General features: G+C 35.2%; 1 protein-coding gene across 1 annotated transcript; it reads right to left on the bottom strand.

The window, feature by feature from the left end:
• Positions 1-4,104: 4,104 nt before the first annotated feature.
• Positions 4,105-10,712, bottom strand: ACX1 (acyl-CoA oxidase 1). The gene is made up of 14 exons (XM_086257395.1): positions 10,352-10,712; positions 9,885-9,993; positions 9,707-9,768; positions 9,229-9,438; positions 8,924-9,011; positions 8,674-8,836; positions 8,337-8,535; positions 8,022-8,219; positions 7,756-7,887; positions 7,253-7,373; positions 6,936-7,046; positions 5,091-5,160; positions 4,610-4,793; positions 4,105-4,517 (listed from the first exon to the last, which is right to left on the bottom strand). Exons 1-14 carry the CDS (start codon positions 10,487-10,489, stop codon positions 4,308-4,310), a joined length of 1,995 nt encoding a protein of 664 aa, XP_086113521.1. The 5' UTR covers positions 10,490-10,712; the 3' UTR covers positions 4,105-4,307.
• Between the last annotated feature and the right edge of the window lie 4,314 nt (positions 10,713-15,026).

Raw genomic sequence — 15,026 nt, 5'->3', positions numbered from 1 at the left:
TCTTATACTTAAGAAAACTGTATTTTGTAATTGTCAATCAATAACATTCTTATTTCAAAATAATTATGGGACGTTACTAATTAAATTCGTCCAAAAAACTTATGAATCATCCACCGAAAGATGAAATAAAGAATTAAGAAATATAAATTAGTTATTGTTTGTAATCTCTACTACCATTATTTATATAATGAAAGAATTAGGTTAGTCTATTAAGAATCAGGTAATTGAGCATGTGACTCCACTTCAGGCAACATGTGATGCGCTTGCCAGCTAGATTGGTTAGAATGTTAGTTTTACGTTTTCTCTCTCTGTTCTCTCTTGCTTTTCCTAGCTGCAACTTTCCTTGACAGCGTGCGTGTGCATCTGGCCATGGATGGCGACGAGAGAACCACCCTTGAGTTCCTCTCTCTTCCCTCTTCATCTCTGTGAGCTCGGAACACCCAGCAACCCCCAGACCCGATCGGAGCCCCGATGTTGACTCTGATCTCGGCCTTGTCACAACGTTGCCAAAGAACAAGCCAAGTTCCTCACTATAACAACGCCTAGAAAGTTATTGGGGAAGCCAACTCCACTCTTGTGCCTTCCTTACCAGTAGTAGGTTCTTGATTTTTTTTGTTTAGTTCAGTTTCTGGAATTGCAAGTGAACTGAAACTGCAGAAACTGTAATTTCTGGAACTGCAAATGAACTGAAACTGCAGCTTCTTTATCAGTAGTAGGTTCTTGATTTTTTTTGTTTAGTTCAGTTTCTGAAACTGCAAAAACTGCAGTTTCTGAAACTGCAAATGAACTGAAAAGAAACTGCAGAAACTGTACTTTCTGGAACTACAAATGAACTTAAACTGCAGTTTATTGGAGTTGCAGTTACTAACTGCAAATAAACTGAAACTGCAGCTTCTTTATCAGTAGTAGGTTCTTGATTTTTTTTGTTTAGTTTAGTTTCTGAAACTGCAAAAACTGCAGTTTCTGGAACTGCAAATGAACTGAAACTGCAGAAACTGTACTTTCTGGAACTGAAAATGAACTTAAACTGCAGTTTATTGGAGTTGCGGATTTGCAGTTTCAGTTTCCGTTTTTTGGTGATGCGTTGATGCTGGTATTTTGGAAGATGTCTGCATGTTATGTTTTTGTTATGTCTATTTTCGGATTGTATTTTGGGATCTAGTGGTGGTGGTGTGGTGTCTGCATGGTATTTTGGGATCTAGTGGCGGTGTGGTGTCCGCAAATGAAGAATGAGTTTGTGGTAGGTGGTCCGCAAAGGAAGAATGAGGCTTTAGGTGATTTTGGTTAATAAAATTAGATGCCAATACCTATATATTAATGAACTTTTAAAAAAACCCACTAGTAAAGGCATACTCATGAATCACATACACTATTTGTACACTAATATTCATATATATATATATATATTATATGCATGAAGTCACTCAAGGTATTTCACAATAATGCTAGGTTGTGCCGCCAAATTTATTCATTAAGTTTGTTCGTTAAATAATTAATTTATCAATAGGTATACATATATACCGATATCTTGTTAGAAATAAAGGAAATTCAAAATAAATTTATATTTGAATAAATAAAATTTTATCATACCATTTTTTAATAAAAAAATGGTGACTAACAAATTCAGTGATTCTAACAATATTGTTTCCCTCAGACTAGTAAAATACATTAGATTAATTGAAGATTATAATAGTGTCTATCACTCTAATTTGGGTAAGGAATCTAAATTAGACAGACCAATTAAAGTTAGATCCCTTAAACTAATTAATGTTGTTACTTACAGTTAAAACTATTTATTCTCTCATCTAAAAAAACAAAGAATGCAAAATAAAGAGTACAGAAGATTAAAATAGCTAGTGTCCTTGATATGCATGTGATTGTGATTGGTCATAAGCATGGAGGCATCAAATCTGCATGTCTTTGTCACAGACATGTCTTGTGATGTTCATAAGGCCAACAATGCCTTATTCTTTTCCTCATAATAGAAACTTGAACACCTTTTTAAAATTTTCTTCTGCTTATTATTCCTTTCAAACTTTTAGTACATATGGTTTTAATTTGCTCAACCATGCTTAATAATTGGTTGCAGAGCTCTTCCTGGTTTTAAGTACCATGCTTAATTTGTAGTACAAGCCAGATAGCAAAGCTGGGGTTTCTGTAAGACAATGTTGAAACGGAGCTCAATAATAGAAAAGTTATTATTGTCAATTAGCCATTAATTCCTTCAATTAATATAATTCTGTCAAAATAATGTTTTGGTTGACAAGAAACTAGGGGATTGAGGGGCATTTCTATATTTACAATGTCTATTACCTTAAAAATGATGGATAGACAATATACATCAATTAAATTCCTTTCTAATTGTCAATTCTTCATATCGAAAATCTTTGATTGGGACTAACATTTAATTATAGTCCTTAATTTAATCAAAGTGAAAACAAGATCCTCAATTAAAAATATGGGTATAGTTGGAGTCTTTTTACTAAAATTTTCTTTTAAAACTTTACATTCAGATATAATTATAATTTCATCAATAGTCCCTATTAGTAACCCGGCCAACTGATAATATAACATTTCCATCTGATATGTAAGAAAGAATAGCATTTCCTTACATCTCTTATATATTCATACATGAACTAATACAATATAATTACCTGAAATTAGCCATATATGGTGGATGGGATCTGAGCATCCTGATAAGATCATGAAGAAAAGGCAAATTACTTTTGAGATATTATAGTAACATAAAATGTGTATATTTTTTATCTTATAATTAGGAAATTGTGATTACTTCCTGAAGATGAATGCAAGTTTATTACCATTTGTTTAATGAACATGAACATGTCTTCAGTAAGCTTTGATGCCCATCATGTCACAATGAGCAAAATGAACCTGAACTATAGGGTTCTCAATGGAGGCCTCCCACTGAAAGCATACTCAAAGACTCAAAGTCAATTTTGGCACGTGTGAAATAGAATTGTGAAACAAAATTGGAGGTTTGGGAGGGTGAGTTTATGGCAGGTTGGTCCATGAGAATGTAGTTTGGAACTGGTACTTGTTAGATTTTTATTTTGGAAATGCCAATTAGTTGTTGAGATGGTCCACAATTAAGACAGCTAGCTGCCGTGTGAATGCGATTGCAGCCATTATTGGGTTGGCCAAGGGGTGTATCTTAGGGATGGACCATCCTTCATAATTTGAAAAGACAGGGACAATAGGAGAGAGGGAACATCACTTGAAGAGATTAGGGGGCAGTCGGTGGAGAGAGTCTTCGGTGGGGCTGGAATGCCACTCACCTAATGAGACTCCCTTTCATTTTTTAACATCTGTCATGATTTTGTCCAGCTGGACAAGTCTCTCTCTCTCTCTCTCTCTCTCATTCTCTTCAACACCACCACCTAACAGGCCAGGCCAACACACCCTAACACAACCCAGACCTAGCACGGCAGCACACCCCCACCACCCTCCACAAAAATATTGAAAAACAGAGTTGGGTCAATGGCATCTTCCAAAGGGAGTTTAATAGATGATTGAAACTATTTAAACCCAGGCCCATCCCCTCCCCGCCCAGCCCCATCTCAGCCAGCCCCCACCTAGATCGGAGAGAGTGAGTGAGCAAAGAGAGAAAGCAAGAGGAAAAAAAGAGGGGAGAGGAGAGAGAAGGGGAAGCAAGGCCGGCGGCGGGTGGTAGGGGTGTGCTGGGTTGTGTTGGGTGGTGGTGTTGATGAAGAGAGAGAGAGAGAGAGGGGAGAGAGGAAGGCAAGGTCTGTTGTCTAGCTGGATAAAAATATAACAGGTGTCAAAAAATTAAAGGAAGTCTCATTAGGTGAGTGGCATTCCAGCCCCACCCAAGACTTTCTCGCAGTGGGTGTCATCAAAAGGCTTATGGTCCAATGGGTTAGTTGGGTGTTAGCTAGTCCAGCCCAATTAGCCACAATGTGCTGGGCAGGGACCCCCACTCCTTGAATAGGAGGGTCGGACGAACTCATGACCCTTGGCCCACAGGCCCACTAATTATAGGCCCATGGGCCGGCCAATTATAACCCATGGGCCTACATTCACTAATGTGTTCTACAAATGCAGCCCAAGGTGGAAAAAGAATGATTGACCAAACTTGCTGAATAGCTTTTATTGACACTCATGTTAACCATATTCATCCATAACAATAAAGAAAACAAACCCGCTGTTTGCCATAATCTAGAAGTTGACATTCTAATTATGTATGAAAAGCCTCCGTTACATTAAAATCAGAATTCATTGTGGACAGCAAGTAGTTGTTGCTAGCTTTATTGGCAACAAAATCACAATCATAGTCTTGCGTTTCGGAGTTGGTTCTTCAGCAAAGGCTGGACGTATTCGCGATAGCCATCGGGCACAACTGTGTCATTGAGAGGATCCTTCCATGCCTCCTCATAGAGTTTTGGGTACACATTACCATCATAGCGGCCAAGAACCGAACCAAGGTAGTGATCAGTGTAATTAAATGCATCAACAAGGGCAATGGCATTGGGACGGAGCTAGCATAAGTTAAAGATATAGATTAATCAGATGACAGCAGCCTTTAAAGAATGAACAAGTAGAACTTAAAGGAAAGCCGTAAGGGGCAAACCTGGGAATATAGAGATCTAAGTTGATCATTGGCAAGTGAAGCTTGCTTGGCTGTGATGCTGCCAGTGGAGAGGAAATCACCGAGATAATTGTGAACAAGGAATAAAGCATATACGTTGCAGAGGATCTCCAGCTGTTCTTTCACTCCCTTCCCAGGTATGTCTTGTTGCACTTTCTCAATGAACCTATCATGAAAGAGAAGCTTCTTGTTAAGATTAACAAAGTGGAAAATCCAACAATAGGTCATCAAGAATTTAATTTCCTTCCAGTAGTTCCCTCTACATCCTTCGAAAAATTACTTCATGACTACCATCATCATACAGTCCTACTGCCATTTCACTTGAATTAGTGAGCACAGTAAAAATCAAAAACTTTTTCAAATGACATTATAGAAAGGTACCACAGGGAGGAGTTCAAACCCAAAGAATTGTGTGAAGTCAAAACCTTTTTCAAATGACATTTATAGAAAGGAAGAAGCTTACTTGGAAACAACAATTAATTGGCAATGAGCAACTGCTGCCTCAACTAAATTAGGCGAGAGTTCCGCAAAGCCTGAAGAAGTGGAAACACATCAAAATTAACAAACATATCATAATGACATAGCAAGAATATATGAGATATGAAATATGAAATATGAATGACCATGGAACTTAAGTAAAGTGAAAAGTTGATGTTTAAATACAAATTTAGAGCAAAATGATATTAACCAAATGAGGTGTCACAAAGATTAGAAAACAATTCTACTATCTGTGTCAAGTATTCCCTTAAGATAATGGTGAAAAATACTTAGGAAAAATTTAGCTAGAGGATTCCGATTATACCCCATGTCACTATTCAGGATATGAATTTCACTTTGTATCAATTGAGGATTCCAACTTTGATTTTGTATCAAGTAAGGATTCTCCGTCAGTTGCGTTACAAATTCTGTTAAAAATTGGTCACGTGACATGCACATGACAATTTTTAGGGACAAAATTGTCTCTTTTCTTAAAAAATAATTATAAAAATTAAACTAATTAAACTAATAAAATTATCAAGCACTTAAATTATAACAAAAAATTATAAAGCACTTGACAAACAAAAACAAAAAATTATAAAGAATGAAGCTAAAAGGAAAAAAGAAAGTTTGATAGAAAAAGAAAAAGAGAAAGAAATAAAAGTAAGATCAGACATTCAGACCTCACCCCCGACCCTCCCCACCCACCAACCCCGACAAGCCCACCCCCACCCACCTCCCTCCCCATCTCCGGCCAACGGGCAGCACCCCCTGCCTGCAAACTTCTACTTCTCTCTCCCTCTCCCTCTCCCTCTCTTTTCCTCTCTCCTTCTCTTTCCTCTCCCCCTCCCTTTCTCTCTCTGCAACTCTCTTTCTCTCTCTACTGGTGCTGGACCCAAAGGGTGCCGGCGGCTTCACTGGCCTCCCAAACAAAAGTGTGATATCAATAGGGAAAATTGCAATATAATCAAAGAACCCATATTTTAATTATCTTCCCAAACAATTCGAAATGGTATCTTCTCTAATTATCAAATTGAAGCATAAATTCAAATAAAAAGTTTTATATAATCAAAGGTTGGATTGAAAATCCAACAAAAAAAAAAAGCTACAAAGTACAAAACATAGGGCTTTATTGGTGGGGCCACTAAAAGTACAAAATAGCAACCTTTATTCGTTGTTAATCATTTCGCCGATTGTGCAAGTCAAGATGGAGAGAGGGAAGGTCGTGCAGTGGTCGGATCTTCCCAAGGAGCCCTGGCCGATGAGAAAAAGAGAGTTGCATAGAGAGAAAAAATGTGACAGAGAAAAAGGGGGGGGGGGGAGAGAGAGAAAAAAAAAAGAGGGGGGAGAAAGAGATGGATGCTAAAAGGTAGGGGGTTGCCGATGCGGGGAGGGACGAGATCGTGGCCGGAGAGGGGGAGGGGAGGGGTCAGGTGGGTGGGTGTGGGGAGGGGTTTATGAATATATATATATTTTTTTCCTTTTAGTTTGTTTTTTCTTATTTTTTAAAACTATTTTGGAGGTGGAGGGCAATTGGGGCAAATTGACAATTCTGTCCCTAAAAAGTGGTTACGTGACACGCACGTGACCATTTTTAGACAGTAATGTAACACCGTTGGCAAAAGTTCCTTACTTGACACAAAATGAAAGTTATAGTCCTTAGTTGACACAAAGTGAAATTTATATCCTGGATAGCGAGATGGGGTTTAATTGGCGTCCTGTACCTAAAATTTTCCGAAAATACTTATGCTACTCATTAAATAAAGTAGAGGTAAATGAGAAAAAAAAAAAAAAACAAACAAATTCAGACAAGAGGCAAAAAAACACAAACCCTCTTCTGGATTTGCAAACTTGCTAAGGTCTTGAGCACATGCGACAGACATTCTAGTAGCCCTTGCTTCAAATGCCTCCAGTATTACACTAGGCTTCAACCAATCCTCAGCTGCATGCCATTGAAAATACAAGGTAAACAACTTAAGCATGTAGTTGAACTCTACAAGGTATTCGAAAGGTATACCAAACCAATATAAGTACATATGCATATTAGTCAAGCACAAATTGCCTTTTAGACTCTGTATAATTTAGCAACCTTGTGTTTGACAAATTGAAAGATGTAATGAAAGCTTATAGAATAAATAAATAGTCAACCTTTTTGAACACTACAACGACATTGGATCAAATGTTCTGCACGCCCCATATACGTAGTTGTTCCAATAGGCTTTTTACCAGATGGCAACTGAGAAACAGTCTTCATGAGAAACCTTGCAACCTAAAAGAAAATTTTCAGAAAGAGTTCAGCACACATAATTAAATACTGACAGCAGTATGTTGGATCTGATGCTGAATGAATACAAAGCAAATTCCATCCAATAACCACCAACTTTCAACTATGAAATATAGGAGCCCTGGTTCATCTTAATACACAGCAATGCTAAATGAGGATGCAAAAATAAAAGCAAATTACAAAATAATTTACAAGCACATTTTGCTAAGACAGTAGAAACAGGCATGGAATAAGTCAAAGCAAAAGGTAAAGGGTCAAGTCAAAAGCAGCTCTTATAGCACAGTGGAACAGGCATGGTATAAGTCAGAGGGCAAGGTAAAGGGTCTAGTCAAAAGCAAGTAAGAACAAGGCTTCTTAATCCACAGACCTGTAGAAGTAGAACAATATTGTCTCCTTCATATGTACATGCTGGGACATAAACAGCAAATAACTCAGGAAGCCCACTGCTAGATAGATAACCATGACCACCACATAATTTCCGGCATTCTTCGATGGCATCCTGAAAAAAAAGAGGGTGTGAACTTCTGTGAATGGGATAGGAAATAGCTATCTTTGTTGTGTAGTCCACAAGCTCAATGAATGTCCAGGAAAAGAAGGAAAAAAAGTGAGGCGAGGGTAGCAATAATCTCGTACAGCAGTTGCAGAGGTAGTCAATGACTTCAAACCCGCAGTGCATGCATGAGCCTCAGGCAATGTAGAAAAGTCGTTTGCTTGCAATTTTTGGGTCACATCCGTATATAGCCAGTTCAACCACTGACCAACAAATCTGAAAGCATAGGCAGAAGCCAGCAAAGGGAAGAGTCTATTTTGCTGAGTCTTGTAGTCAATTACCTAAAGCAAAACATGAACCAAAAGCATTAGATACATCATATTCAGGACAAAAAGAAATGACTTCTGTAAATTCATGAAAGAGGATAACAAATTTAATGAGACAATTGGCTTTTGTACCTGTGTCTCAACACCACCATTTTGTGAGCCAAATTGTCGACGAACAGCACTATACCTAGTAGCAATACAAACTGCCCGTGATAAAGCACAGGAAGCATCAGCTACAATTGTTTGTCGCACAAAAACCATAGTTCCATAAAGTAGCTGCCGTGGAACATTGGATTGTACGTATTTTCCTTCTCTTGTAACCTTCGAAACCCTAGCATATTTGAAAGACATATCAGAATAGCCATCCTATCTATCTATGTGAATAATTAAGTAAAATGGGCAGTCAAAACTTTTAAACATCAGAAAGGCCATCCTATATCATTGATTATAATGTGTTAAAAGTACATACCTCATCAACATTTGTTCCCTTGGGATGCGCACATGATCAAATCTTAGGACACCATTGTCCATGGAGTTGTATGCCCCACTTCCAAATTTCATCCCAATATCACCAATTGTTATCCCTGGAAGAGGTAAATGATCATCCAAACTCCGAAGTTGGACAATGAAACCTGAAAATAGGAATTTTATATAATTAAAACCAATATAACATTCATTTCATGAAAGAAGTTGCAAACAATTGTATACTTAGTAGTTACCATGCACTCCATGGTCTTGACCATCAGTATTAAGACGGGCATAAATAACAGCATGTGTGGAAACTTTTCCCAAACCACCAGGCCACCACTACTCAAAACAATGAAGGAAGAATGATAAGAACCTAATCTAGATATTTCTATCAAGGAGAAACAGAAACAAAACTCAACATTATGCTTGACAATATCTAGATAATATAAAAAATGGAACTAAGAACATCTTTACATCAAAAGCTTGTTATCATAGATTCTAAAATTGCACAAAAAGAAAATTAGAGGAAGACAATAGCATTAACAAATTTACTCACTTTGCTTGAGGTCAGTGTAGGACTATGAATAATGAACTCGTCTGTCTGTGGATCAAAAGTTGCTGTGGTCTCAAGCCCTTGAACATTGGAGCCATGGCCAAGTTCAGTCTGTGCATAGCAGCCAATTATTTGCATCTTATATGCCAACGGCAACCACTTCTTTTGCTGCTCCTCGGTACCTGATCCTTTAATAGCAGGCACAAACATTCCCTGAAGAGGAACTTCACATATTAAGTTACATTATAAACTAAATTGCTTTCTCTTATGATAAAGTACCTTAATTAAAGAAAGTGATCAGCAAAGTTACTTTATCATTGTGAGGGCAATCATTTGTTAGACGCAGAAGACGTTATTATAAAAGTAAGTGATATCTAATTCACAAGCATGTCAACGTCTCTCAATGTAAATAAATACTGTCAAATAGGATATGGGAATGTAGCAAATTAGAATGCCACAAAGAGAAGGAATTGGAGCTTACCCAGTGAAGATCTGTATATGCTGGTTGATCGACATAACTCCTTAACTTGGATGCCTCTTCTTCTGCAATAATAGCAGCATAGTTGAATTATTCAACCAGAATGGAAAACGATAGACAAAAATAAAACAAATAATTCTATAAAAATAAGAACTCCCATTCCCTGGTGGAGACAACATACCAGAAAGTCGAAGCTCGTTGATCCGCTTCCAGGCATGAGCTACTTTTCTCAGAGTGTCTTTAAACAAGTCCTTCCTACTAAGCATAGTTCTATTGTCCTTTCTAAAGACCTAAAAATGAAACACATAAAAAAGTTTCAGTAAAATAAAAAATAAAAAAAATCCACAGCAGCAAAGAAGATTAGTAAACATATAGATAAGAAATAATCCCAATTGCTTTCTGCGTCTAATTTTTGACTCGTCCCCAATAAATCATAAGAAATGTTCAACAATCAAACAACTAATGAAATTTATTCATTATTATACAACTATTAACTTTGTTAGTGAAAAAAAGTATAACAGTTAATTTAGAGAGAACAAATTTGGTTTGCTGCCTAAAAGCTACAAACACTGCCATGTCGAATAGAAATTCGGAACCTTTTCCGAGCAATTTCTCGGAAACCAAACAGCTAAAATGAGAATGAATTACCGGATCGCTAGCGACAAGGCGAGCAATTCGATCGGAGACTTGCAAGGCGTGGCGAGAGCCGGCCCAGACGACCTTCATCTGGTCAACATCGAAGCGCGCCTTGCTCCTCTCGTGCGCCAAATGATCCACGCCCTCCATCTTCACAGGAAACAGCAAAACCCTAGCACCAAATCAATGGAAGACTGAGAAGAATTGAAAAGGAACACTCGCTCAGCTCTGGTTTTGTAATTAGTGTCCGCGAGTGTGAACAGAACGACTATTTATATTGTGGGCTGTGTGCCTGTTTGCTTCTTTTGGCTTCTTTTCTAATCAAATTTATTAACAAAACGGAAAAAGAGGAACTCTTGATAACCTTAGGATTTGGATTTTTGGATTTTGCTTTGTGTTTCCCAATGAACATGACAATCATGTTAGAAACAGGAATATAAATCTAAATTGACTACTTTCCCTTTTCTTTTTTACCGACCACATTTTTGCACGTGTTAATACACTTTATTTCTTTTTCTTTTTTGCAATCAAATTAAAGAGGAATTTTAGATAGCTTTTCCTTTGTGTTTTTTCACTTGTGCATTCTAGTGCATTACCATGATCGGTTATTTTATAAATCACTTTTTAAAGATTATTTGTGTAAATTATTGACTGAATTGAAAATTATCTAATTATTTAACTTGTTATTAGATAAATATATAATTTTAGTAATAATGGGATTTATTGTATATTATTTAATAAAGTTAAATAATTAAATGACTTACGATTTGCTTAAATTTTTTTATAATGAGTGATATAAAAAATAAATGATTATAATTGTGACATTATCTCTCTACTTATCTCGGACCCGGATCATATTGGTATTTTTTTTGTTTGGATCGAAATGATACCTTTTATAAACTTTTAAAATGAGGTGTGAACATATTTTGGCAAGTACTTTTCAATTCCTTGACCACTAATTGATATGTTTGATGAAGTCCTCCCTTTAGTTGTGTACTTTTCATATTATGTCCAAAATAGTTTTAAACTTTTCTTAGAGAGAGGAAACTTGAAAGAATTCAACTCTAATGCTCTTTATAATGTTTTTTTTTTTTTCTTTTGTCAAGGTCAAGGTTAAGGAAATTTAAGCAATTTAAACCTATGTATATTTGAACTTATGTTCAACTAGAGTTATTTAATGCATTTATCTCTATAATATTGAAGATGTTTTAAATTCACATTTCTCGTTTTTAAGATAAAATAAATAAAGTTATTATAATGTATTGAGAATTTGTGGAATTTTAGGTGAGTGAAAAATGATAATGTAACACTTATTGTATCTATGTAAGTATTTTGAATAATTCATTGAATGAATTAGCTAATTCTATCTTAAGGATCGACTCCTCCATTAGAAAAAATAAAAATAAAAATCATGCCCCCATATATTTCAACCAAAACATGAAAAATCATAAGGGGATTGGACTCAAATTGGGTCTTCCATTTGCATTTGGGGAATAAAATGCGAATCACCTTTTTATTTTTATTTTATTATTTATGGACAAAGCCTCGGGGATGTGAGTTTATTCAAAGTGGTAGTTTCCTCATGAATATACTTTTATGCTCAAGGCGTAGATTACAAGAACTTCATTAAATTGAAAGGAAAAATGTTGACCGAGTCCAAATCATATCATTCTAAGAGATTTTCTCAGTGTGTGCGGGATTTAAATGTAAATCAAATAAAAGTAAAAGAAAAACCTATTTGTTTAGATTCCTTGTTATGTCTTAATGATAAAGTAGTTGAACAAACTAATTATTGAAACTAAGGCCCGTTTGGTATCTGATTTAAAAACAATTTTTTGTTTTTAAAAATACTAATTCTTTTTTAAATTGAAAAACTGTGTTTGGCAACCCATTTTTTAAAATAAATATCCAAAAAAAACTCAAAAAAACCATTTTCTAAAAACAATAAAATGTCGTTTTTGCATTTTTTTTTTCTTACACCAACTCTCTGCCGACCTACGTTTTTGCCATCGTTTTCTCTCTGCCTCTCATGTTCTTTCATCTCCTCCATATCTCTCTTCTGCTCCCAATGGGCCTTGAAAACCTTGACAAAGAAAAAGCAGTTTGTTATCGTCTATGAAGATCTCAACAACAGAACCTTCAATTTTGCTCCAGTGAAAGTGATCAACATCGCCGTTGTTGCAGTTTGTTTTTTGTTTCTGTTACTCCGATCTAGGAGGAAGAGAAGGGGGGATGAATTTCTCTGATTTTTGCTGCTTCCATCATTCATGAATGGTTTTTGGGTATCGATCGTTTTTTGTTTTGGCTGAGAGACTAGATGCTATGATGACATTGATGAGAAGGGAGATGATAAAATTCAATTTCATACCAAACATGTTTTTAAAATATAAAAATTGATTTTTAAAATTCAAATTTTAAATATTAATCCTATTTTTTGAAAATAATTTCTCAAAATGATACCAAACGGGGCCTAAGTAGTTTTTTTTGAGACTTTGAATGAATCAAACATCATAAACTAAGAGGATTACAACGAAGTTGAAGCTCTTGAACTTGAAATGAAACATCAATTAATCTTTTCTTTTAAATTAACTTTGACTGCTGCGTTTGGTTTTGTACTGCTCACACAATGACACCTCCAGTTTGGAGTCTACTCATGATTTGCTGACTTGTTAATCAAACTCAAATCTTGGTACGTGACCTACTTTGTTGTCATTGTTGGCATGACCAAACTCAATTTGTTCCAAATGTGGTCCAGCAGTCCAGCTTGTATTGCGTTCAAACAATGTGGTTTTAGAGTTTAGACTTTTTATCTTAAAATAGAAATTTAAAATGACATAGTTTTAAATATAAGCTCTAATTAAAAATATCAACTAATAGAACATTCAATTACAATCAATGAATGATATAAAATTCTCTATTTTGTGTTTTCGGACATAAAGTCCGATATGGTATCATTTTGAGGTTTAACTTTAAAATTTAGGACCTATATTAAAAAAATAAAAGCATGAAATGTCAAAATATGAGCAAAGTAAACATCAAATAAAAAAGGGAAAATTCGAGGAAAATGACTCCAACTTATGTGTTGGAGCTAGATCACGGCTCCGACTTCAAAAATGTATCCATTAGGACTAAATCTTCACTTAAGCGTTAAATAAGGCTATTCCGTCAATTTAATCCAAATGTCCTCTAGTTTTAGGGGTAAAATTGTCACTCCACTCATCATTAAATAGGCCCCGTTTGGTATTGCAGTGGAAGACCCAAAAGCTGTTGTGGATGACAATTCTCAATCACCTACAGCAGTTTTAGTGTTTGGTAAAAAAATTAAAAACTGCTTTTTCCCACAATTCTCAACTCCCCACAACAAAAACAGAAAACATGTTTCTAGGTACTTTTGAAAGCTGCAGTGAATCACAGCAACAATGAATATTTTATTTTACGCATAATATCCTCATTGATTTCTATATTTTTAATTTGTTTATTTTAAATTAAAAAATATGTCCATTGTTAGTTATATTTTATATTGTGATAATTACTTATGATATTTTATTTGCACGATTAAAATTACAATATACCTAAAAAAATAATATACATACTTATTTAATAATGTTGTTCTTAGAAAAATTAATGCTAATAAAAATTTGTAGCCAAAAATTTAAAAAACAAGTAAAAAACATTTTATTTTTACCAAATAAATAAGTGAAAGACACTTTTAGCATCATGTCTATTTTAGTAATTATACACAGTCACAACACTTTTACATTAACATTTACCAAACATTTTGATACTGTTTTTTGCACTCACAGCACTTTTGAAAACATATTTTACCAAACACTCATTTGCTTTACTTTACAGCTGACTTTACTTCACAGCTGTTTTACCTCGCAGCTGTTTTTCCACACAGCAATACCAAACTGACCCTAATAATTATGGAGACTTAGAGTCCAGTCCATTTTACGAGTCTTTCTTAGATTAAAACCGGTAGTGATTTAGGGTTTTTAATCAAATCCTTTTATTTTTCCTCTTTGACGGCTTTATGTTAGGTTTTAACTCCGGGATTTTGGGCGGGGGGGAAATACCCTTCAAATCAGAGGAGAACTTTATTATCAATTAAAAGGATTTTTTTATAAATTAAAAGAACTTTATTATGAATTAAAAAAAAAATCTTATAAATTAAATGACTTTATTATGAATTAAAATGATTTTCTTATAAATTTTCAAACACTCTCTATCTCAAAATTGTTTTTCTAAAGGCCCAAGCCTAATTATCTCTAATAATTATAAAATTAAATGTTTTTTTTTTGTCTAATATAAAATTAATTGTTAAAAAAAAAATATTATTTGTTATAAACTTGCTCGTCCACTGCTCGTGATCTGTCTGAATTGCTGGGTGTTGATCACACCAAATATGCCCTACCATGGCTTTTCTGTGAAGCCGTGAAAGAAGTGCAACCACCATATCTTGCATGCATAATTTCCATTAGATTTGTAGCATATAACAGCCACTGTGGCACTTGGACTAATTAGCACTTCAGGGTAAAATATAAGTATGCATTTCAGCTCCTATTTTGTTAGGGCTCTTATTTATTGGACTGCTGAGTACAAATGGGCTGCTATCATGGTTATCTGATGGGGTGATTATCAATAATTCTTCTAAAACATCCATCATATAAGCCTATCACAATAAGTG

This window comes from Dryas octopetala, chromosome 9, assembly GCF_963921425.1.
Source record: "Dryas octopetala chromosome 9, drDryOcto1.1, whole genome shotgun sequence".
Classification (NCBI taxonomy): domain Eukaryota; kingdom Viridiplantae; phylum Streptophyta; class Magnoliopsida; order Rosales; family Rosaceae; genus Dryas; species Dryas octopetala.
Note: the sequence above shows the minus strand (reverse complement) of the source record. Positions and strands in the feature narration are given on the sequence as shown.